This window comes from Pteronotus mesoamericanus, unplaced genomic scaffold (assembly GCF_021234165.1).
Source record: "Pteronotus mesoamericanus isolate MK-2021 breed Mesoamerican mustached bat unplaced genomic scaffold, CSHL_Meso_final contig_214, whole genome shotgun sequence".
Taxonomy (NCBI): Eukaryota; Metazoa; Chordata; class Mammalia; order Chiroptera; family Mormoopidae; genus Pteronotus; species Pteronotus mesoamericanus.
The window spans coordinates 3,081,881-3,103,749 of NW_026555089.1; the positions used below are offsets into that span (position 1 = coordinate 3,081,881).

The 21,869-nt window shown below is 50.5% G+C and overlaps 2 protein-coding genes and 1 non-coding gene across 15 annotated transcripts in view; 1 reads left to right on the plus strand and 2 right to left on the minus strand.

Moving 5' to 3' along the window:
* PPP6R3 (protein phosphatase 6 regulatory subunit 3) overlaps positions 1-12,727 on the minus strand; it is a 112,838-nt gene extending 100,111 nt beyond the window's left edge. For all 13 annotated transcript variants that reach the window (XM_054570775.1, XM_054570785.1, XM_054570784.1 and 10 more), the window contains exon 1: positions 12,629-12,727. The gene's annotated coding sequence lies outside the window, so the exon portion shown is untranslated. The remainder of the gene's footprint in view (positions 1-12,628) is intronic.
* A 512-nt stretch (positions 12,728-13,239) lies between these two features.
* On the plus strand, positions 13,240-13,312 carry TRNAA-AGC (transfer RNA alanine (anticodon AGC)). Its single transcript has one exon. It is a non-coding gene; the product is annotated as a tRNA-Ala (tRNA).
* Positions 13,313-16,981: 3,669 nt separating this feature from the next.
* Positions 16,982-21,869, minus strand: part of LRP5 (LDL receptor related protein 5) — a 94,893-nt gene continuing 90,005 nt past the window's right edge. The window contains exons 22-23 of the mRNA XM_054570786.1: positions 19,116-19,213; positions 16,982-17,365 (exon numbers count right to left, since the gene is read on the minus strand). Of these exons, the coding sequence (XP_054426761.1) occupies positions 17,104-17,365; positions 19,116-19,213 (360 nt within the window). The 3' untranslated portion in view covers positions 16,982-17,103. The remainder of the gene's footprint in view (positions 17,366-19,115; positions 19,214-21,869) is intronic.

Sequence of the window (21,869 nt, forward strand, 5' to 3'; positions counted from 1 at the left end):
GAGTAGTTTCTGTGGAGGAATGTTCAAGCTTAACACAAAATTTGATGCAGATTCGTGGCCCTACCCACTTAGTAATTTTGAATGTGGCCACCCAGTACACATGCTCACTCAATGGCATCTACCGCCCCCACTGACTAGTACAGTGAAGTTGTCATTGTTCACACATGTGCCTTCCCGTCCACTCTCCTTGGCTGCCAGGCTACAATGGTGTGCAAACTGCTCTCATTATAGTAACAAAGGCTGGACTTTTTCTGGACAGACCATTTATATATATAAATACATATAAAACACCTAATTTGTGGGACTTCAAGAGCAACAAAATGAAAATTAGGCAACAGCAGCATAAAATTGGGAAGAAGTATAAAACTAAAGCATTGTAAGGTTCTTACAAAGGTAAAGATATCCATTAACTTTAACTGTAAGTTAAATATGAAATGTATAAGATTACCAAGAAAAATGTGTCTGATCAATGTATTACTGGGTTTGGGTATATAAGATGAACAGGAATGAAGAAAAAAAATTCCACAATACAAAGAAAAGGAACAAAAAAGAACAGGAAAAAAGCCAAATTAGAAAGCACAAAAGAAGATAATAAACTAAATACTTCTATCTCAATGTAATGGACTAACTCATCAATTTAAACTCAAATTATAAAAATGCAATCTAGTTGTGTGCTGTTTTCAGAAGACGTACCTGAAAAACATTAAAGCCACAAAAAACTTAATAGTGAAAGGACAGAAAAATATATTATCAAGCCAACATTAGCCAAAAGTCACTTGGCAGTTATACCAACATCTGACAAACATATTTTAATGGAGAAAACATTCCTAGAAATAGAGATTCACAAATTGTGCAAGTAATGGGGAACTTAACAATTCTAAACTTACAGGCACAAAGCAAAAATGAGAACTACAGAAATTTGGCAAACCTCCCATGACAAGGGGTTTTAACAACATCCTTCTCTATAACTGACAGCACAAGCTGACTAAACCAGTGAAGGATATTAGTCTGAATGTGAATTCAATTAATGTGTTTGATCTAATAGACATGAAAAAAACCTCACTGTGAAATCAGAAACACACATTCTTTTTAAACATATATGGAATATTGATAAGAATTTGCCACAAACTAGACAATGTTAAAATTGCCTGAACTAATTTCAAAGAATCAAAATCACATTGGACTACATTTCATTAACACGATCATGTTAACAATCAGTAACGAAGATTAAAAAACATGTATTGTGCCGTGGCTGGTGTGGCCCAGTTGGTTGGGCATCATCCGGCCAATGAAAGGTTGGCCGACTCCCCATCAGGGCATGTGCCTGGGCTGCGGGTTCAATATCCGGGAAGGGTTTGGTCCCTGGTTGGGAGCATGTAAGAGGCAACCAATCAATGTTTCTCTATCACATCTATGATTCTCTCCCTCTTTCTCTCTCCCTTTCCTTTTCTCTGGAATCAATAAAAGAAAAAAAAAGATATTTTATACACCAAGATTTTTCAATATTCTTTCTAAATTTCTAAGTCAAACAAGAAATCAAATGAAAATTTGAATATATTCAGAACTAGAAGATAGGAATTCTACACACCAATACTTTGGAACATAGCTAAAACAGGACTAAAGAGACATTATTGCTTTATTTAGGTGCATATGCATGTATGTATAAGTATGTGAAAAAGCTAATAATGACCAAAGCATCCTGTTTAAAAAGCTAATTATTAAAGATTAATTACAAATAAGGCAGAGGTTAAAAAAACAAGAAATTAGAATTTTCTGCCAATATATGTGAAAATGCAGACAAAAATCACTTTAGAAAAATATAAATTATCAAATGTGACTCAAGAAAAAATAAAGATGATCCTGTGACTATTAAGGCAACCAAATCAGTAATTTTGAAATCTCAGACAAAAAGCACCAGGCCCTGATGGTTTTATGGGCAAGTTTTACAATGCCAAACACTGCAAAACCAAGTATTTCCAACTTTACATAAAAAGTCTTTACTACAGCTTTATTTTATTAGACTAGAATAACCTTGACGATCAAAGTCATCAAAATTGATAAAAAAATAAAACTACAGATTAATCTGCCCTGGCGGGTGTGGCTCAGTGGACTGAGCACTGGCCCGGGAAACAAAGGGTCGCTGGTCTGATTCCAGTCAGGGCCCAGGCCTGGCTTGGGCCAGGCCCCTGGTTCAGGGCATGTGACAGGCAACCAATCTGTTTCTCTCTCTCTCTCTCCGTTTCTCCCTCCCTGCTCCTCTCTCTGAAAATAAAAATCTTTAAGAAAAAAAAAAAAATACAGACTAATCTTATCAATTAACACAGACCCACAAATCCTCACAGATTAACAAGGAAAAACTAAAACATACCCCCAAAAGTATTTTTTTAAAAGAAGGATGTATCATGATCAAACTGGATTTATCCCAGAAATGTAAAGTTAATTTCAGTATTACCTTTTAGAGCAACTTTTTACACTATCAGGTTAAAGGGAGAAAAATCATATTATCATCATCTCAATAGATGCAGATAATGCATTCAGTTAAGTTCAATATCCACTTGAGTTTTTTAAATTACCTATAAACTAAGATGAAAGGAATATTCCTCAACCTGTTAAAGAAAAAATACCCACACGTTTAAAGTTGAAAGCTTAAAGCATTTCCTTTAAAACCGGGAATACAATGATGTTTGCCACTGCCATTTATGTTTTCCACTGTAATGACTGTCCTGAAGCAGTGCGATAAGATATAAAAAGTAAAAGGACTGGAAAGAAATGAACTGTCATTGTTCAAAGATGAGATGATTATTTACATAAAAACCCCAAAAGAGTCCAGAGGCAAATTATTAAGTTAGAGAAGTTACTGCATATAAGTGTTGCATATAAAGTCACCTGCATTTCCATTTACCAGCAAATAGAAATTTTAACTTAAAAGTTACTTACAACAGCAAAAGAAAAACAAAACAAACTATAAAGTATCCAAAGAATAAATCTAACAAAAGATGTGCAAGACTTTTAAAAGACAACCACCCACAAACCAAAGCCCTGTCTCTTAGGCCTGGGCAGCACAAGGCTATAGGTAAAGAGCAAGGCACTGAGATCCTTTCAGCCCTCTCATTCCAAGCTTTCAATAACCACTTTTTTTAAAAAAGATCCTGTAAATGCAGTAAAAAGGCAATTCACAAATTGGGAAAAGATATATGTCACAGATAATTAATAAAAGATTATTAATCAGAATATATAAGAATTCCTACCAAAAAACCCCCGACAACAGACATTTCACGAAAGTGGAAATCCAAAAAGCCAAAAGATACTCTACTTCCTTAGTAATCAGAGAAAGGAACATTAAAACCATGCCAATAAAAATTAACAAAAATGAGCAAAGTATTTAAATAGACTTTCCTCTAAAGACATAAAAGCCAATAAGCACACAAAAGCATGCTCAAAAGCATTATCATTAGCAAAAGGCAAATCAAAGTTACAATAAGATACCACACCTCGCACTTCTAAAATGGCTACAATTTTTTTAAAACAGAAAATAATAAATGTTGGCAAGGACACGGAGAGATTGGAAACCTGATATAGCGTTGGTAAGAATATAATACGGTGGAGCCACTCAAAATCTAAACATAGTTACCCACCCCGGCTGGTGTGGCTCAGCTGGTTGGGTGTCCTCCCACAAACCGAAAGGTCGCTGGCTTGATTCTGATCACTGCACATGCCTGGGCTGTGAGTTCGGTTCTAGGTCAGGGCTCATTCAGAAGGCAACCAGTTGGTGTTTCTTTCTCACACTGATGTTTCTCTCCCTCTTTCTCCCCCCCTTCCCCGTCCCTAAAAATCAAAAGTTAAAATTAAAAAATTAAAGTTACCATACTACCCAACAATTCCACTCCTAAGTATATACTAAGAGAAATAAAAGCACGTGTCCACCGAAAGATTTGTACTCAAATGCTCGCAGCAGTATTAACAGTCAAAAAGTGAAAACAACCGAAACATTCACCAGCTGATAAACAGATAAATAACATGTGGTATAGCCACACCATGGAGTATTATTTGGCAATAAAAAGCAATTAAATACTGATACTGACACACTACAACATGGATGAATCTTGAAAACATTCTGCTAAGTTAAAGGAGCTAGAAACAAAAGACCACATAAAGTATAACTCGACTTACATGAAATATCCAGGATAGGCAAATCTATGGAAAGGGGAGGAGTAGTTGTTGTCTAGAGGTCAGGCAGAAATGGTGAATAACTACTAATGGGTACAAGGTTTCCTTGGAAGGTGATAAAATGACTGTGGTGACCACTACACAATTCCATGAATATACTAAAACCCACCAAATTTTTAGTGCACTTTAAGTGGGTGAACTCTATGGTATGTGAATTATACCTCAATGAAGCTGTTATTTTTTTTAAATGACAAATAAATTCACACCCAAGAAACTGGCAAAGCAGGAAAAGTCTGACAATGCCAAGGGCTAGCGCGGTGCAGAGCAGCGCTGCGGGGAGGGTGACCTGGAGGAGCGTTCAGGAAAACAGTCGGCACCGTCCACTGAGGTTAAAGATGTGCAGGCCCCACTGCCCCGTAAGGTCTATATCCTACAGGAGTGTTTTTGCACTTGTTCACAACATCGTTGTTTCTTTACTGAAAACAACCCTACCCTCCAAAGACAGGACAGAGTAAGTGGGACGTACTGAGTCCCAGCGAGGACACACAGGCGAAAAGGGAGGAGCTACAGCCCAACGCACCACTGTGCGATGCGCACCTCTCTATCCCCACCCCCTCCTCGCCTCCGCGCTTCCCAACCTCAAGTGCATGCCCCACCAGCAGAATCGCTCCCTTGACCTGCTCTGGCTTTGCCACCTTTGCTGGGGACTGTGGGCCCAGGAGGGGGTGGGCGTGCTACACAACTCTGACACAACTGCGCGGCACCCACTGCCGCCTCTGCCCCGATCCCTCCCCTCAGATGGGCCCTCCCACAGTGCTAATCCACTCAAGTTCTCATCTGACTTAACCGCAGCATATCCCCTACCTTTTCCTCTCTCCCCACAACCCCCAGCCCCTACTCACCCTCCCGTTCTCTGACTGCTGATAACCTTCCCATTTCCCTGGGAAGGACAAGAGGAAATGTCGGCTGCTCCCACTACCCCAGCCCCCTGCTCTGCTACCCACCCCACCCAGGCGGCGGCTGCGGACTCCCCTCTCAGCCGGTCCCCTGGGGCCTCTCAAAGCAAGGCTCCAGTACTGTTCCTCTCTCGCTTCATCAAACTGTTCATTCTGTACAGAGCCGTCACCTACCAATCCAACAAAAATGCTGTAATTTCTCCCATCTCAACAAACCTTCTCAGGGCCCCCAATCTCCCTTCAGCGTCGTGGCAGGTGCCTGGGAAAGAACTGACTTTCCCTGCTTGTGGTCCCCTTCCCTCGGTCCTTCATGTATTCTCTCCGCGCCCCCCCCCCCCCCGGGCTTTTCCCACACCACCCTCTGGGAACTGCTCATCAAGGTCATCAATGCCCTGTCCTGCCAAAGCCAGTGGACAGGCCTGGGTCCTCGAGGGACCTGAGCTCACCGCGGAAGCCTGGGGCAGGGGCCTCCGGCCCTCCCCGACCACAGCCCCGCGGGCCTCACGGGGCGGCCGGCGGCTTGCCTATGGCGCCCGCTCTCCTGGCTGACGCGGCCCGGCCCCCAGCCTTTCCCTGGGCCGCAGGACTTGTCCTCGGCTCCCAGTCCTATCGTCAGTGCCGACCTCTCCCCTCACCTCCGAACACTTTACTCTTCCGCATCTCCAGCTGCCTCTAAAAGCTTCAAACTTACCCGCGTCCCAAACCCAACTCCTGATCCGGCTTCCACAGCCTGTGCCTCCCGCGGTCTCCCCGTTCCCCTTAAACGGCAACTCCCACAGCAACCTCCCCCCCATCATCCCTCCCCCTCGCTCTCGGCAAATCCCAGACACCAACGCTTCTCACTGCTACCCGTGTCCCCCTCAGTCCCGCTGCCAATTCCGTGCAGTGGTAAAGCGGCAGCTATTCTTCACACAACTTTAAGGGGGCCTTTTAAAAACTTAAATCAGATCTCACATCACACATCTGCTCAAAACACTACAACGTCCCGTCCAATTCAGGGAAAAAGACAAAATCCTAACAGAAGCCTGTGTGCAGGGCTCCCACCCCTACCCTGCCCCCCCTCACCCCCGCCACCCGCTCTCGCCGGGGCCCCCCCCCTCCGGCCAGGCTGGCCTCCGCCCGCTGTCCCTCCTCCTGCCCGTGGAGCACCTCAGGCACACTGGGCTCCCGGCCTAGGAGGCTCCTCCCGCCCCACCCACACCACTGCCACCAGGCTCTCGGCCTCACCTCCTTCTTGTCACAGAGCCCCTCCTCAGGGAGGCCCCCAGACCACCCTCTTCCAATCTGCAAACAGCACCCAGCCGCCCGCCCTCTTCCCTGCTGTATCACACACGGCGGCCCCATCTCCCACTCTTCTGCTGTCTTTCCCCACTAAAATGTAAGCTCTGTGAGGACAGAGACGTTTGTCTGCATTGCTCACCGCCAACACACTCAGCATCAGAAGTCTGAGTGCCTAAGACATAGTAAGTGTAAATATGTGAATAAACAAATCTCAAAAACAATTTGAGGGGACATAAAACAAAATGATTCAATTCATATAAGGACGTACAAAAATTAAGAATCCTTATGTGATACATGTGAGTGTGTCCTTATGTCACACCACAAAGTAAAGCATGAAAATGACACACGCAGGGGAGAGCCTGACTTGGGAGCTCAGAAGAGGGAAGTGGTCAGGGCAGGAGATACACAGGGAGCCAAATGCAGCAGCAACATCGTATTTCTTAAGCTCGTGAGTGGGCTCACACTTATTGGTTTTAACATGCAATATCTGTACACATGTTGATATATTCTTTGAACATATGATCTTATTAAAAATTAAAATAAGCCCTGGCCGGGTGGCTCAGTTCCCATACACCAGAAGGTCACTGATTCAATTCCCAGTCAGGTCAAATACCTAGATTGCAGTTCAATTCCCATTCGGGATGTGCATGGGAGGCAACCGACTGATGTTTGTCTTTCACATCGATGGATGTCTGTCTGTCTGTCTGTCTCTCTCTCTCTCTCTCTGTCCCTTCCTCCCTCTCTAAAATGAATAGACACGTCTTCGAGATTAAAAAAAAAATTAATATAGAAAATAGGCACTTCTCCAAGTCTGACTCAATGTTCAATCATACTCTTACTTCTGCGTCTTTAATTTTTACTTTTTTTGCAGTCTTTTTTTATTCTGCTCTCTAGTGTCCCAAAAAAAACAATCTTTCACTCATCTTTCCTTTAGGTCACCAGATTTCATGGCGGTCAATCTCTAGGGTGCACAAACATCCTAAATCAGTATATATTCCCACTGTAATAAATTTTGCAACTAATGATACTCTGGTTTTCTCCAGAGTTATTAAGTACAAAACCGGAGCCTCCTCCTGTCAGTAGAAAGATGTTCATAACCTATCAAACTGTACTGGTACGAATTCACAGCCAACTGTGTAGTCCTGATGTATAAAATCAGTCAACACCAGTCAGCTGCACGTGACAAGTATTCAAATGCCTCTACTCAGAGTAAACCCAGACCTTTGCCAACTCTTTGACATGAAAATGTCCCGGTTAAGGTTAAGAAGCTTTCCAAGTACTGCCAAGATCCCTTTTGCTTGCTTCTTTACCACCCAGCCAATCTGCTTGGTATCCAGATGTCAGTTTATCATCCTCCAAAACATGAAACAAACTGGTACTGACCCAACTAGTAGCTAGTATCTTCCCCTCTCCCAGGAAAAAAATAAATAAAGGGGGAGGGAGGGGGGAAGAAAAGAGGTTCCCGGAGCAACTAAATCTAAGCCCAAGTCAAAAGGCCACAGAAGACTCCGCTCAACCTCGATCCAGACTGCAGGGGGGAAACTCCTTCCCACCGGAGGCCCCACCAATTTCAAGGATGTTCACAAGGGTTACCGCGAACCCACACCAAGCTCTGACAAGTAAGGAACCAGTCAGTGTTCCAGGTCTGACTGACACCCAATGTCCATGGAGCAGAAGACATGGATCAGTCATACCAGGCACCATGGAGCAGCTTCACCAGTGTGGGCAGACCGGCACTGCTTTTTAGACACACTGAACCAAAGACACAAGTCAACACAACCACGTAATACACAGGAGAAACAAAGGGGTACCTCCTTTATTCTCTGGCAAAAAGACTCCCAGCAATCTCAGCCCAAGCAGCACACAGACCCTCAGCTCTGAAGCCCCGGGGCCTCTCATGGAGCGCCTCCTAACTTAGGCCACGCGCAGCTTTAACAAGCTGGTACCTCGCCTGCCACCAGAGCTGCATCTCCTTTGTAACTGCTGCCTCTCCTTCTCGACTGCACACCGTGAAGCACCTGTTCCTAAGCAAATCCCTAATACAGCTCCTGACAGAGTAAAGACTCCATACGTTTGCTGATCAAATAAATGAAGATCAGAAGTAGTAGATGGAAGGGTTACTTGTCATTCTCAGCTATGACCATAAGCCACATTTTTTTTCTTTTTTAGATTTTATTTATCTATTTTTAGAGAGGGGGAAGAGCAGGAGAAAGAAAGGGAGAGAAGCATCCATCAGTTGCCTCTCATAGGCGCCCAGACCCAGACCAAACCTGCAACCCAGGCCTGCGCCCTGATCGGGAATCAGGCCGGCAACCTTTTGCTTTGCAGGATGACGCCCAACCAATGGGGCCACACTGGTCAGGCCATAAACCGAATTTAAGGATGAAGGATTAGAAAGTGCTCACATAATCATCTTTTTGTAAGTCCGGATATTAGCATTCAGTTGTTAAAAATGTGTACAGTTTTTATACTAACATTCTTTCATTCAATAAACTAGCTTATCTAAGTTTCAATTGTGTGAGAAAAGGATCTCTGCCCTTTACTACCGTAGCTTGTCTTCCCCAGGGGGAAAACACCCACCCGGGGCACAATCCAGGGCACAGCGGAGCGCCCTTTGCTGGCAGGCAAGGGTCCCTGTGTGAAAGGCTAAGCACAGAGTATGCTTCTCTCTGGCCCTCAAAGGGCAGAAGTGGCAAACTGATCCAGAGCTAACTGTCTGGGAATCAAATAATGATGAAGCTGGCATCTAAAAACAGAACTGACAGATGCCGGACAGGATGAAGGCAAAAGACACAAAACTCAAAAATCACCGAGGTTTAGGGTTACTCAGCACAGAAGCAAACAACCCTAAACACCGGAGAGTGTTGCTAAATCCAGCACAATATGGTAGTTATTTTCATGGGGGAAAAAGTTTCCTACATTATTTTATCACATCAATTTATTAAAAATTTCTTTCGAAGCTGTCTTCAGGCACCTGAAAATAATGTACGTACACCACCTCTCACACTAAGTAACCTCTGAGACAGCGGCTAGGTAAACAAAGACAGCTCCCAGATAGATCTCCCAAAGAGTCCCTTGACCCTCAGTAGTCCCTAAAATTTCTGGTCTAGTGTAACGGTTCCAAAACCCAGCTGCACTTCCGTATTACCTGAGGAGCTTTTAAAGATACAGTTTCAATCCCACCATAAATTTCCAGAGGTGGAATCCATCATTCATGATCTTAAAAAGTATCCCGAATGGTCCCAACGCAGGCCAGGGTAGCACCTCTCTAAAGCAGGATTTCTCACCTTGGCACCGCTTAGGTTTGGGGGCAGACAGCATGTGTGTGTGGACTTCGGGGAAGGGGGGTTGCTGTCCTGCGCATCACAGGACGTTCAGCAGCACCCCAACCTCTAGCCTCTAGATGCCAGTGTAGCACATTGCCCATTCCCACAGTCAAAATACCTCCAGACACTGCCAGATGTTTCTTTGAGGGCAAAATCACCCCCTAGTTGAGAAGCAATGGTCTAGAGTAAATCAAAAAACAATCATACGAGATTCTCTTAAGAAAGAAAAAAAAAAAAAAAAGAAAGCTGCTTATAGCCAAGAGGCCAGGTCTATTTTTCAGTCCGTCTCACCTAAGAAAAGTAGCTAAGGGTAGCCAGCGCTGTTCAGCCCACAATGGGGCTCAGGTCTTGACTTAGAGGGAGGACCAGACCACAGCTTCTGCTGCTTTTTATGAAATAAACTCGGTGCCGAGTTTTAGGTGAGTAGATGTGACAAGAGCTTCTCTGTTGCTATCATGTACTCTTCTTCTTAAGAGTAATACAAACATTATAAAATTTTAGACCAATATATACTCAGGCTGCCTCACAAATACCCAAAATACAAGACTGCAAGATGCAAGTTCATCGTAGGAACAAACTAAATACCACAAAATACCATTTTAAGGAAGAGCTCCTGTTTTATCTGCAGTAAGTACATTATCGTTGTACCAAATTGATACAAAACTTAAAGAAGCTAAGCAAACTTCATCCTGTCCAGTCTTAATCTGATTACTATTCATTTTTATGTCCAGCTATGGTCTAACTCTCAAACTTTCAAGCAGTTAACTGAAACAAGCAAGTTGGTTTTTGTTGTTTGTATGTGGGGTTTTTTTGGCTATACTTTGCACAAAAGCTAGTTTTCTAATCCCAAACAATCTTCTTCCTGTTCTTGAGTAAGTTACACCAGCAAGATGCTCAGCTCTACTTAAGACTGAGTCTATCAAAATAACACTTTCCCAGGGCGAGCCAGGTCCCAAGCAAGCAATGCCAAGGGAAGGGAGAGTGAGCGTGGCTTCGAGTGCCAGGCAGGAGAACATGGGCGGGAGCTGAAAGACTGAGAGTGTGCGTGTGACTGAGTGGATGGCACTGTGAGATACCCGACTCCCTGATGGGACCCACTGAAATGCAAAACAGTTCTCAGAGCATCCACCCAGGACAACTATTTCTTCCCGAACTATCTTCACTGAAGTGTATCTCAATACACAGTAACCTTTCAAGCCTGAACGACCAGTCAGGAGGATGCTGAGCAACTGTAGGGGAGCGATTTGGGCGCCACTCACACTCAGGATGTGCCCCCCTCAAGTCAGAGGAAGGGGATGTGACTCGAACACCCCGCGGGCTTTTCTTTATTGAACCACCTGCTAAACAAACCATCCCGAGGCACCACCATTAACAACGACTCCAGGAAACATTTAGCTAATTCAGTGAATCTTCAACCACCTGAAAAAATTGGAAAAAATTTCCACTTTATTTTCTCAGCCCAGCTGACTCTTAAAAATACTGGAGTTTCTAAGAACATTCACTAAGAGGCAGGGCATAAACACTCATTTGACTTCCTAATAGTATCTAAACACTTAAAAATCTAATTTTAATTAACAGGCACTAATTATTAGGCTGATTCTACATGCTAGATACCTTTTCTAGCTGCTTTAAGTGCATGAACTCATTTACTCCCAACGAACTTACTCGGTAGACGCTATTATTATTATTATTATTATTATTATTATCCCCACGTTACAGAGTAAGCAGAGAGGTTGAGTAACTTGCCCAAGGTCACCAAGCTACAAAGCGGTGAAACCAAGATGCGAATCCCGGCAGTCGGACTCCAGAGCGCAGACGGCTCCAACATCACCACCGCTGAGACGTCCCAGCGGCTGGGAACCTGGAGCCCCTGCCCCACTCGCTGCCTCCCTGCAACATGACCTTGAGGGCAAAGCCGAAAGAAAATTCCCGTTAACACAGTGGGACAAGGTCCACGCTATCCAGTGCTGTGAGTATGGAAGGACACACTAACAAGCGCCCCTCCCATGAAAGCAAAATATCCACAAAGCTCTAAGAGACCCGCGGAAAACACGTGAAAATTACATAAAGCTCCGAGGTGGAAACGGCAGGACACGGAGCTCCAGCCAAGGGCTCCTTCCGTGCACCTACAACCCCAAGTCCAAGTCGCAAGGCGAGCGAGCAGCGTCCTGGAGGAAACCGCTCCAGGCGCACAGCGAACGGGCTTCTTTAAGAGGGAGGTCCTTCCAGCGGCCAGAAGGACCACCCCCCTTGCTCATATTCGCCAGGGAGGCGTTCGTGACCGCGTCTACATTCGAGCCACAACATCGGAGTTAAAAAATTGCTCGCAAAGCTATTTCAATACTCCGAGCAGGGTTTCTGCGTTTTCTGAAGAGTCTGCGGCGAATGCACAGAAACCCACAGAACTTGTTTCCCGGAGAACAGGGTCCAACAATGGTCTTCGCCAGTGTGCGGCGAGCCGCCCCTCAACTTGACACGCTCCAAGGGCCCGCGCGGAGAGAAGTTTTCCGGGGACTGCGCGTGAGGCGGCGCCCCGGGCGACAGGCCGGGGAGGAGCGGGGCCCGGTCGGGTTTAGGGGCGCGCCCGGCCCGGCCGGCCTGCCCGCTGCCGCGCAAGGCCGCGGACCTCAACGGGGGCACAAAGTTCGCAGCCCGGTCCGCGGCCCGCGGCCCGCGGCGGCCGACTGACAGGCGCGGGCGGGGACAGCCCGGGAAGCCTGGGCGCCGCGCCTCCCCGGCCGCGGAGCGGCGAATTCCGGGGGGGAGGGGAGGGGGCCGGGACGCTGCCTCCCGGCGCCGCGGAGGCCCGGCGAAGGGACCCCGCCGCCGTCCACGCGCCGCGCACCCCGAGCAGTCCGCGCCGCCGCCCGCTCCGCCGCCCCCCTCTCCCTTCATTACCTGGAGGTGCCGGCGACCCGCCGCTAGTTGCGCTCAGGCGGGAAACGCGCTCACCGACACCATCAGCGAAGCGCCCAAAATGGCGGACGTATCAAGCAGGCCTTGAGTTCCCCCCGCCCTCCCTCCGGCGCCTCGCAACCAATTGTAGCCCTGGCCCCGCCCCCGGCTCCACGCTCATTTGCTGTCCTCTCCCGCCCCCTGAAGTCTATTGGGGCGCCCTGCCTCCCGGTTGCACCCACTCCAATTGGCTTTCAAGCCCAGTCAGTCAAGCGCGAGGGGCGCATTCTTTTCCCATGGACTTGACGGATCCGGAACCTCTAGGACCCAGTCTGATGAAACAAATCAGAAACCAGGAGAAACCTAGCTGGGTCCCCCTACGCCGTAGCAACAGCAGGGCCTCCCCTTGACGGACGTGTCGGACGACCAATCCGGTAGCCCATGCTTTTTAAAACACAATTGAGCCAAACCAATCATGGCCGCAGAGCTAGGAGCCGCAAGGGAACCAATAGGGTAGCGAGATCAGCGGGCGGGCGGGCGAATCGGAGGGTCTGAAGGAAACCGGTGATGACGTGATCCACAATGTGTGCCGGCGGCGGAAGTTCCCTAGAGCTGGGGAATTAGCTCAAATGGTAGAGCGCTCGCTTAGCATGCGAGAGGTAGCGGGATCGATGCCCGCATTCTCCACGGTTGAATTTTATAAACAGAGCGAGTACGATTTACACCCCTTGGTTAACCCCTACGTAACCCAGGGAGAAAAAGGTACTGCCAGAAGCTAGGATGAAGGTGAAATGCCAGTTTCCCTGACTGCGTTCACCACCGTGTTAAGGGAAAAAAAAAAGATTGTCCCTTTTGCCTTACAGAAGGATGTACCCGCGATCTTCTTCCGAGAGCAGTACCACAGAGTATCACACCTTGTGCACTTACTAATGACCTGCTTTGCTTTGTTTATAAAAGCACTAGAGGAAGTATTGGGCAGGGCTGGGCAGGGCTGGGCAGGGCTGGGCAGGGTAGCGCTCCGTGAAACCGAGCTGGAGTTCAGCAAAAGCCCCACCACGCACCCACGAGTGTGCACGGTGCAGGGGAGGCGCGGGCCGCGGGTTCTCTGCATTCATGGACAGCCCGCTAGTGAGCGCCTGCTGTGTCCACCCCACAGAGGTGCACGGTTCACGCACAGTGGGGGACGTCAGACACCACCTGGGTTACACCAGGTAGTGGTAAGACAGGCCGCAGAGTAGTGGGCGTCCTGCCTAAGCAGGTGGCATTTCAACCCACCGACAGGGAGGAGGACAGAGAGGCAGGTTGCTGGGCCCAAATGGCACGGACACCAGAGACCCCAAGGTAGGTCGCGGTGGTAAAGGGGCATGGCAGGGAAAGGAGGTGGCAGGGGTGATGGGTGGTACAGGGCCTTGAGGACAAGAGGAGGAACTTGGGGTTTATGTTCAGTGAGGGCCGGAAGAGCTTCCAGGTAGAGAAGGGCATGTTCGGAACTGGCAATGCTTTTTTAGGAAGGACGGTTCGGAGCCAGAGTAGCGCAGGACCAGAGGGACAAGCCCAGGGCCTGGACCTGGTGGTGTGGAGGTGGGGGGTGTCGTAAAGGGAACGCTGGGACAGGAGTTGGTGCCTGAGAAGGAGGCTGGGTGTGGGCGGGAGGGGGCAGCCAGTGCTCGGACCTGCCCTCCTAGGCACCTGGGGAGGGCTGAGCTAGCCACCGGTTTCCTTACTCATTCCTCATCAAAGAACTTGCCAGTACCTGCTTCAGGCTCCTCCATCCCAGACTCTGAGGTGGGTCACAGGGCCTTGTGCACTGTAATTAAATAAAATAATGTAGTACCTCGCCTAGCCTAAGTGGGCCAGAAAAATCTCCAATTATTTAACTCCTAACCCAGTGATTCTTAACCTTTTTCATCTCATGGCATATATAAACCAATTACTAAAATTCTGAGCACAAAAAATGTGTTTTGCCAATCTGCCAAAAAAAAAAAAAAAAAAAAAAAAAAAAAAAGGTATGATTTTGATTCATTTCCACCAGACAACTATTGTTGTGTTAGCTGTTGTCATTTTTTTACTTGACAATCTAAAGGAAAAGTCAGTGCCCATGACTAAATAGTCAGGTATTGCACGTTTTAAGTCTTGCGGCACACCAGTTGAAAATCACTGTCCTAACCTAATCCAAAGGGTTGAAATCTGGAGAACTTCCTGGAGGATGAGGCATGTGAGCTCAGCCAGTCACCTGAGGGCCACAGGACTGTAAGGAAGAGAGTGACTTTGAAGCCTTGCATTGGCCTTGCCCTTGTAGAATTTCTAAATTTCACAGATCACCACCTTCCTCTTATCTTCCTTAGCCCTTTTGTGACTTAATTTTTAATGTTTAAATTTTCAATCCATCTAGACTTTTTAAAAATTAATATAAATAATTTCACACATACTCAGCAGTATAGAGAAATGTATAATGAACGCCCAGGTGCCCATCACCCAGCTGTTACTCCTTAATTTTGGGAAGAGACTGAATGGCTGGTTGGACAGGAGAACAGCGCAGGCGTGCTCCCAGGAGGGGCCCGATGCAGGAGCAAAGGGCAGGATAGTGAAGGGAGCGTCTCCTAAGGGCCCCCACAATGCAGCGCTGCTTCTGGGTCAGCAAAAGTGCCCTCTGCCGCCCCCGCTTGGCAGCCCAGGTTGAGACTGGTGCTTTCATTAGCACCTCGGGGTATATGACCCGACCTGGAAGAACAAGAATTCTGAGCACTGGAGAGCCGCCGCCCCTTCCCCCAGGCAGCCCTAGGGAGCAGGGAACCCCGCCTTGAGCCGAGACTCTGGGTGCACCATCTAGCTCTGCTGGTCCTTAGTGGTGCGACCTTGACCAGGTGTGTCACCTCTGAGCTTTAACAGGTTCCAGGCCCATTTACCTAGGACCTGCTGCTTGCCAGGCAGGCTGGGCGGGGCGTCCTCACAGGCACTATCTCCTGGAAGCCTTCCAACAACCCAAAGGGCAGTGACAGCGCCTTCTTTACCAGATGGGGCCAGCTGGCCCTCCCAGATGCAGACCCGACCCCCCCATCTGCAGAGGGGCCTTGCGCGTGGTCCCCACCCCGTGGCTCAGGAGGCCCTGGATCCGCCTCAGCCAAGGCCTCATGATCACTGCTGCTTTGCACTGATTGACAGCAGGTCGCCCTCTCCCTTGCATCTGTCTGTTCTAGGTCCCAGCGGCAGGAGCACCAGCAACCGGGGGCCAGAGCAGGTGACACCCAAAGGTCTGTCCCCGCAACCAGGCCTGGCAGGCTTGTACCTCGAGGTTCCCAGCTATGTCCCCTGGCCAGGCAGTCTTGGAGTGAGTTCTAAGGGCCACCGCCTTCCCACCTCCTCAGCTTCAGGGCTACAGGACCCAGTGTGGTGTGAGGGCTCCCATGCTGGAGGGTGTCTGGTTGCTGGTCGACTCCCCTTGCTTGGCTGTCGCCTCTATTCCAGGCCCTGGCGGGGGGCGCGGGGGCGTGCGGCGCGCGGAGAGGCCTTCCAATTCTCTGCTTTGATCCTCCAACGGAGTGTGTGCCCAGTACTATGCAGAGGGGTCTTCCCATCAGGACCCGGGCGCTTTCTGGCTTCCTCCCTCCCCTCCGAATGTGGCTGCCCCTGCCTGGGCCCAGGAGAACAGCCCAACTTCGTCACAATACCCCATTTACTTGCCAGCCTCTCTGTCTCCTTGCACAGACTGGAGGCTCCCAGCGGCCTGACAGTCTCCTCCAGTACCACCCAGGTGGGCCCGTGGCAGGCCTCCGGTAGCGTTCGCCAGCTGCCTGTGTGCGGACCGGGCGGCAGGGGCCAGGGCAGGCTGGGAGCCTCCCTTCCCCAGGGCGAGTGTGGACGGCAGGGCCAGCAGGGGCCCCTAGTCCCCAGCACTGCCTTGATGGGCACAGCAGCCCGGGCTGGCCCACACGGAGGTCAGACGGTGGCAGAGACTGGCCAGGGAACAGGCCAAAGCCCAGCCATTCAAGCTGCAAAACCTAGTGCAAAATTAAAACCCAGGGCCTCTTTCTCAAACATCATTTATAACTTCAGGACGACAACAGCAGAGACGAAATCAAGCGCAGGGCCCGCCGTGACTACACGAACCCCAGGCGCCCACGTGCTGGCCTTGCCTGCGGGCCCCTGCGCTTCCCCACGGGAGCCTGATGGAGAGAGACGCCTGCCAGCTGCCCAGAGGACGGCCAGAGGTCGGAGTTCACAACCTGGGGACACTCAACTCCAACGCACACATGGCACGAAAGAATGGCAGTGATGTTTAAAAAAAAAATTAAGTTTATAAATATTTTCTCCACTGTACAAAGTTTTCCCAGCCCTGCCCACCCATCACTGTTCACATTTCTCATGTTTTTAAAATCCCAACTATATTTATTTTTTAAATCATAAAATATATTTTTTTCTTTGTTCATATTTAAAACTATTTACAGGGGCACAGAGAGGCCAGGGTGGCCCGGCCGAGGTCAGGACGAGTCCGTGCAGGGGGAGGGCGGGGGCGGGAAGAGGTGGAAGTAGCTCCTCTCGGTGGCGGGCGAAGGGGGGCAGCTGTCCTCCGCGGACAGGTACTGGCTGTGGGGCGTGGGCGGGGGCGGGTAGGGGTCTGAGTCTGAGTTCAGATCCAGGTAGTACTTGCTGGCCTTCCAGCGGCTGGCGCTGTAGTCGCTGTCACACACATCTGTGCTGCAAGGCGTCGTCGGGGGCGCCATACCGCGGATGATGTAGGGCCTGGAGGGGACAGGGAAAGGGGCTTGGCACCTGATTCGAGGAGATGCCGCCAAGCCCACGCTAGGCCAGCGCTGCAGCTCCAGGCCAAGGTCGCGTCCACGGAGAACAAGGCCCCCAGAGCCCACCTGGACGACCACGGGCAACTTAGCCTCTCTGACCTTGGGGAGGATGAAGTGGCACCCATTTCAAACACAGCTTCAGAGGATTAAATAAGGTTCTGCAGGGAAAGTGCTAGAAACAGGGCCTGATGCCAGAAAGTGCTTGACAGCCATTCCCCCTTATGTAATTTGTCTGGCCAGGCACAGTCCCATCTTGAGTTCAAGCGGTCTGACCCCGCGGGTGTCACCTCCCAGACACCTCCTGCACGCTGAAACCTTGTGTCCCGCGTGGCCGAGTCTGGGGTTGGGATCCTGGTGTGTTTATGAGCCCCACACCCAGGCCAGAGGGGGCTCCCTGTGGGCAAGAAGGTGGGGCCAGCACCCCAGGGCCAGCAAAGGGTGCCTGGTGCCAAGGAGAGCACAGCAGGAGAATTCATCTCATGGGATCCCAAGAACAGGAAGGGACCCCGACAGTCGGAAGGGAAGAGGTACCAGGTGGCAACCAAATCAGGACAGATCACACAAAGCATGTGGTCCAGAGACCGAGGAGCCTGGCCCGGCTGCCGAGGATGTGGCAGCCCTGGGGACAGCAGCTAATGGTCGAGGCTGCGGGGGCCAGACCCCGATGCTGAGGCACTGGGGAGCCGCCGCAATGACCAGTAAAGAGTGGGCCTCTCCTGGCCCGCACAGCTCCCCTGCCGACCCGGAGTTCCCAAAGTGGCCACTAGGTGGCAGGTGACTCCTCACTGAGTCTTCGCTGTGCCAGGCAACCCAGTGGAGGATGAGGGGCCTCGACCACTCTAACTGGGTGGTCCAAGAATGTGCCAGAGCCCTGAGCTCTATAGAGGGGGCAGGTCTTCCCAGAACCACCCCACCCCAGCCCCATCAAGTGGCTCACTTGGGGGTGAGGGGCCCAGGGCACCTGGGGGGGGGCAAGGGGAGCCCTGCTGGCTGAGACCACCGGGTGCAAGGTCAGGAGGTTCACCCCACCACGCCCGCCCCAGGCTGCAACCGGCCCTGGGCCCAGAGCAGCACACGGGTCCCCACTTCCCCTCAACATTCCCAAGTGCCCCCTTCCGGCCCAGGAAGGTGGAGTCTGTGACCCTCATGCGGACAACTTGGGGGGGCGGAGGGGGCAGTGACGGCGGGAGGCTGACTAGGCCCACGGGTTTCTCAGGCTCCAACAGGCCTTGTGGGGAGGAAGGAGAAAGGGCCACGCTGCTGAGAGCCCACAGGGCAGGGGCCATACGAGCACTGAAGTGGAATCAGATGTGATCCCTGGCGTCACTGCCAGGGTCCCACAGCCAGATCCCGAGCCGGAGCCCTGGCCCCTGGGTGTCGTCAGTTCCCCCCCCAGTGGTGGGGCCCGGCCATGCCAGGGTGGGACCAGGAGCGCCTTCCAGGCCCCGTCTGCCTGTGCGGCTCAGAAGTGGCTCAGAACGTGGGATCCGGTGGGCGCGTGGTCCTCTGCTGCGGGGGCAGCCCGGTGAGGGTGAGGAGAGCCCGGGGAGGCAGGGCTGGGCCCACCGTGGGTCCATCAGCGCCCTGGACCCCTCTCCTAGACAACGGGAGAGGCCCCCCACCGACCCCCGGCTCGCCTGGAGGCCCAGCCGCCGGCCACAGCGTGCCAGGGCTACGCGGGGACTTCATACCTGTAGGGTCTGGCGGGGGCGGGAATGTTTGAAGAGTAGAACATGTCCATGTTGTACAAGGAAGGGTCCGTGGCGGGGGACGGCGGCGGGTTCAGGATCTGAGGAGAGCCAAGCAGGGGTCACGGAGGCCTGACAGAGCCGTGCGGTCCTGCCCTCCCTGCCCTGGTTTCCTCCCAGAGCCGGGGGTGCGGGTCCACACTGGGCCCACACCTCCCGGCCCCCTCGTCTGGTGAGGGACTTCGCCTGTCTGGTCCTCAGTTTCCTCATCTCTAAAGTGGGGCTAAGAAGACCTGTGTCCCAAAGCTGTCCTGACACTTGGTGAGTCGCCTGCAAGGAGCGGCCATGCCCTTCCTCTGCCCTTGAGGAAGCGGCATGGGCTCCTGGTCCTTACTCTGGGGAAGGTCCTCCTCGGCCCATATAGCCTCCCTGGGGATTCCTCAAGATTTGACCCCAGAGCTGGGAGGGCACAATGCTGGGGGAAGGGGGCTCCAGAGAGGGCAGCTGGAACCAGCAGGGAAGCCCAGTGGAAAGGGCCTCCGGCAGCCACCCTGCCCCTGACCCCTGTGGGGTCCTCTCTGGACACCTGCTCATGAACTTGACTGGAGTGGGTGCCCCTTCACTTCCCCCTCCAGGGGAGCTCTGGGATTCTGCCCAAACCCCTACGTCTGTCTGCTGGTTGTCACTGCTACTTCCCCTAGGGCAGTGGGAGGGTAGGGTCAAGGGCTGGTGGAGAAGGTCTTCCCAGTACTGCAGTGGACAGATTTCTAGCAAGTTCCGCCGAGGTAGCACCCCAGCGTCTCCTCAGCCAGCGGGCCTGGACCTCGGCCCTGGGGGTCCCTCCTTGGGCACTCTCTTTCGGCGGATCTGCTTGTCCTGTGTCCTGTGTCAGTCCCTTTACCTCTCACAGGCCAGTTCCCTGGAACCCGCCCCTCCTAGTAATTCTGTGCTCTGAACTTTCTCTGTTCAGATCGCCACGTGAACCTAAGCAAACCAAGGCCACCTGGCAGCCATCAGCCCAGAACAGTCAGCTGCCACCTTCCTCACACAGTTCATCTAATAACATCCCAGGAGAACCCAAGGTTTAAATATAAAGCATGAAACCTTGTGAACATGGAAAGAATTTTTTTAAATGATCAGAGAAGGGATAGCCTTTCTGAGCAAGACAAAAATACATAAATAAATGAACAACAAAAAACCTACATTCCCATAAAAGAAAATATTGATCATTTCATTGCAAAAATGGCCAACACTCCATTACCCAAATCAAAAGACAAATGTCTAGGAAAAATATTTTCAATACATGTCTCAGAGAATGGGCTAATTTTTGTATCTCTATATTTATATGTATGTATAAGGAGAGCTTATAAATGCATAAGAAAAATACCAAAAACCCAAAACATAAAGGATAGAAGCAGACTCTCAAGAAAATAAAACTGTAAAGGTAAATAAACACCCAAAAAGATGTTCAACACCCCTTGTCATGAGAAAAATACTAAGGCCATGCCACCAAACCATTTTTACCCTAAATGAGACCTGTGGAAGAGTGTTTCAGGGGGCTGGGAGGAAGAGGGACGGTCCCCCTGGGAGGGCCAGAGCGGTCAGGGGGACCGAGGCTCGGGCTCTGCGGCCTGCCCATTCTTCCCATTGCCTCGGGAGTCCTCTGTGCAGGCCCTGGCACCCCCGATGCCAGGTCCCAAGGAGTGACCCAGGCTGGTACTTCCTACTCAGTTCTCAGCCTCATTTGCAAAATGGGGTGAGCACAGCGCCTCCTTCTGGAGCGTATGGAGAAAGCACGGGTCAGCTAGGGGGTCAGAAGTGCGTGGTCACCACCAGCTTTACTTCTGGCCAGTAGGGAAAAGCAGGGCTCAGCAAGGGGCCCTCATTCCCCTCAGATGCCACCATCTGGGTCATAGAAAGTACCTATGAAACTACTCTGGGGGCGGTCAGAATGGTGGGTACAGGCATTATCTGTCCAAATGCACAGAATGTACAGCACCAAGAGGCAACCCCATGTCATCTGTGGACTTGGGGTGATGATGTAGGGGCCTCCGTTGTAACAAACGCCCCACTCTGCGGGGGGATGTGGACGATGAGGGAGGCTGCGCATGTTGGGGAGCAGGGGTACATGGGAAATCTGTCCCTCCTCTCAATTTTGCAATTTACCTAAAATTTCTCTGAAAAATAAAGTTTTAAACGAAGGACACATGTAAAATTGGTGAAATCCGAGTCAGGTCAAAGGATGTTGTATCACCCTGCCTGGTGCAGCTCAGCTGGTTGGGAGGTCGCCCCATAAAACGAAAGGTCGCCAGTTCAAGCCCCGATAATGGCATATGGCCGGCTTGCAGGTTCAGTCCCAAGTCAGGGCGTGTTCGAGAAGCAACTGATTGATATTTCTCTCTCACATCAATGTTTCTCTTCTCCTTCTCTTCTCCCTACCTTCCCCTCTTTAAAAAATAAGTAAAATCTTTAAAAAAAAAAAAAAAAAAGACAGGATGTTATAGCAACACCCTGATTTCCTGATTGTGATGCTGCAGTATTACTAGGCTGAATGTGTGTGTCCCCCGCAAATTCCTATGTTGAAACCCAACTCCCAGCGGGACGGTGTTGGGAGGCGCAGCCCTCGGGGCGGTTCAGTCATGAGGGCGGGAGCCTCACGAGCGGGGGTCAGTGCCTCAGACGAGAACACCCACCAGAGCTCTGCAGCCCCTCCCACCACACAAGGACGAGACAGCCCTCGCCAGACCCGAATCCGCC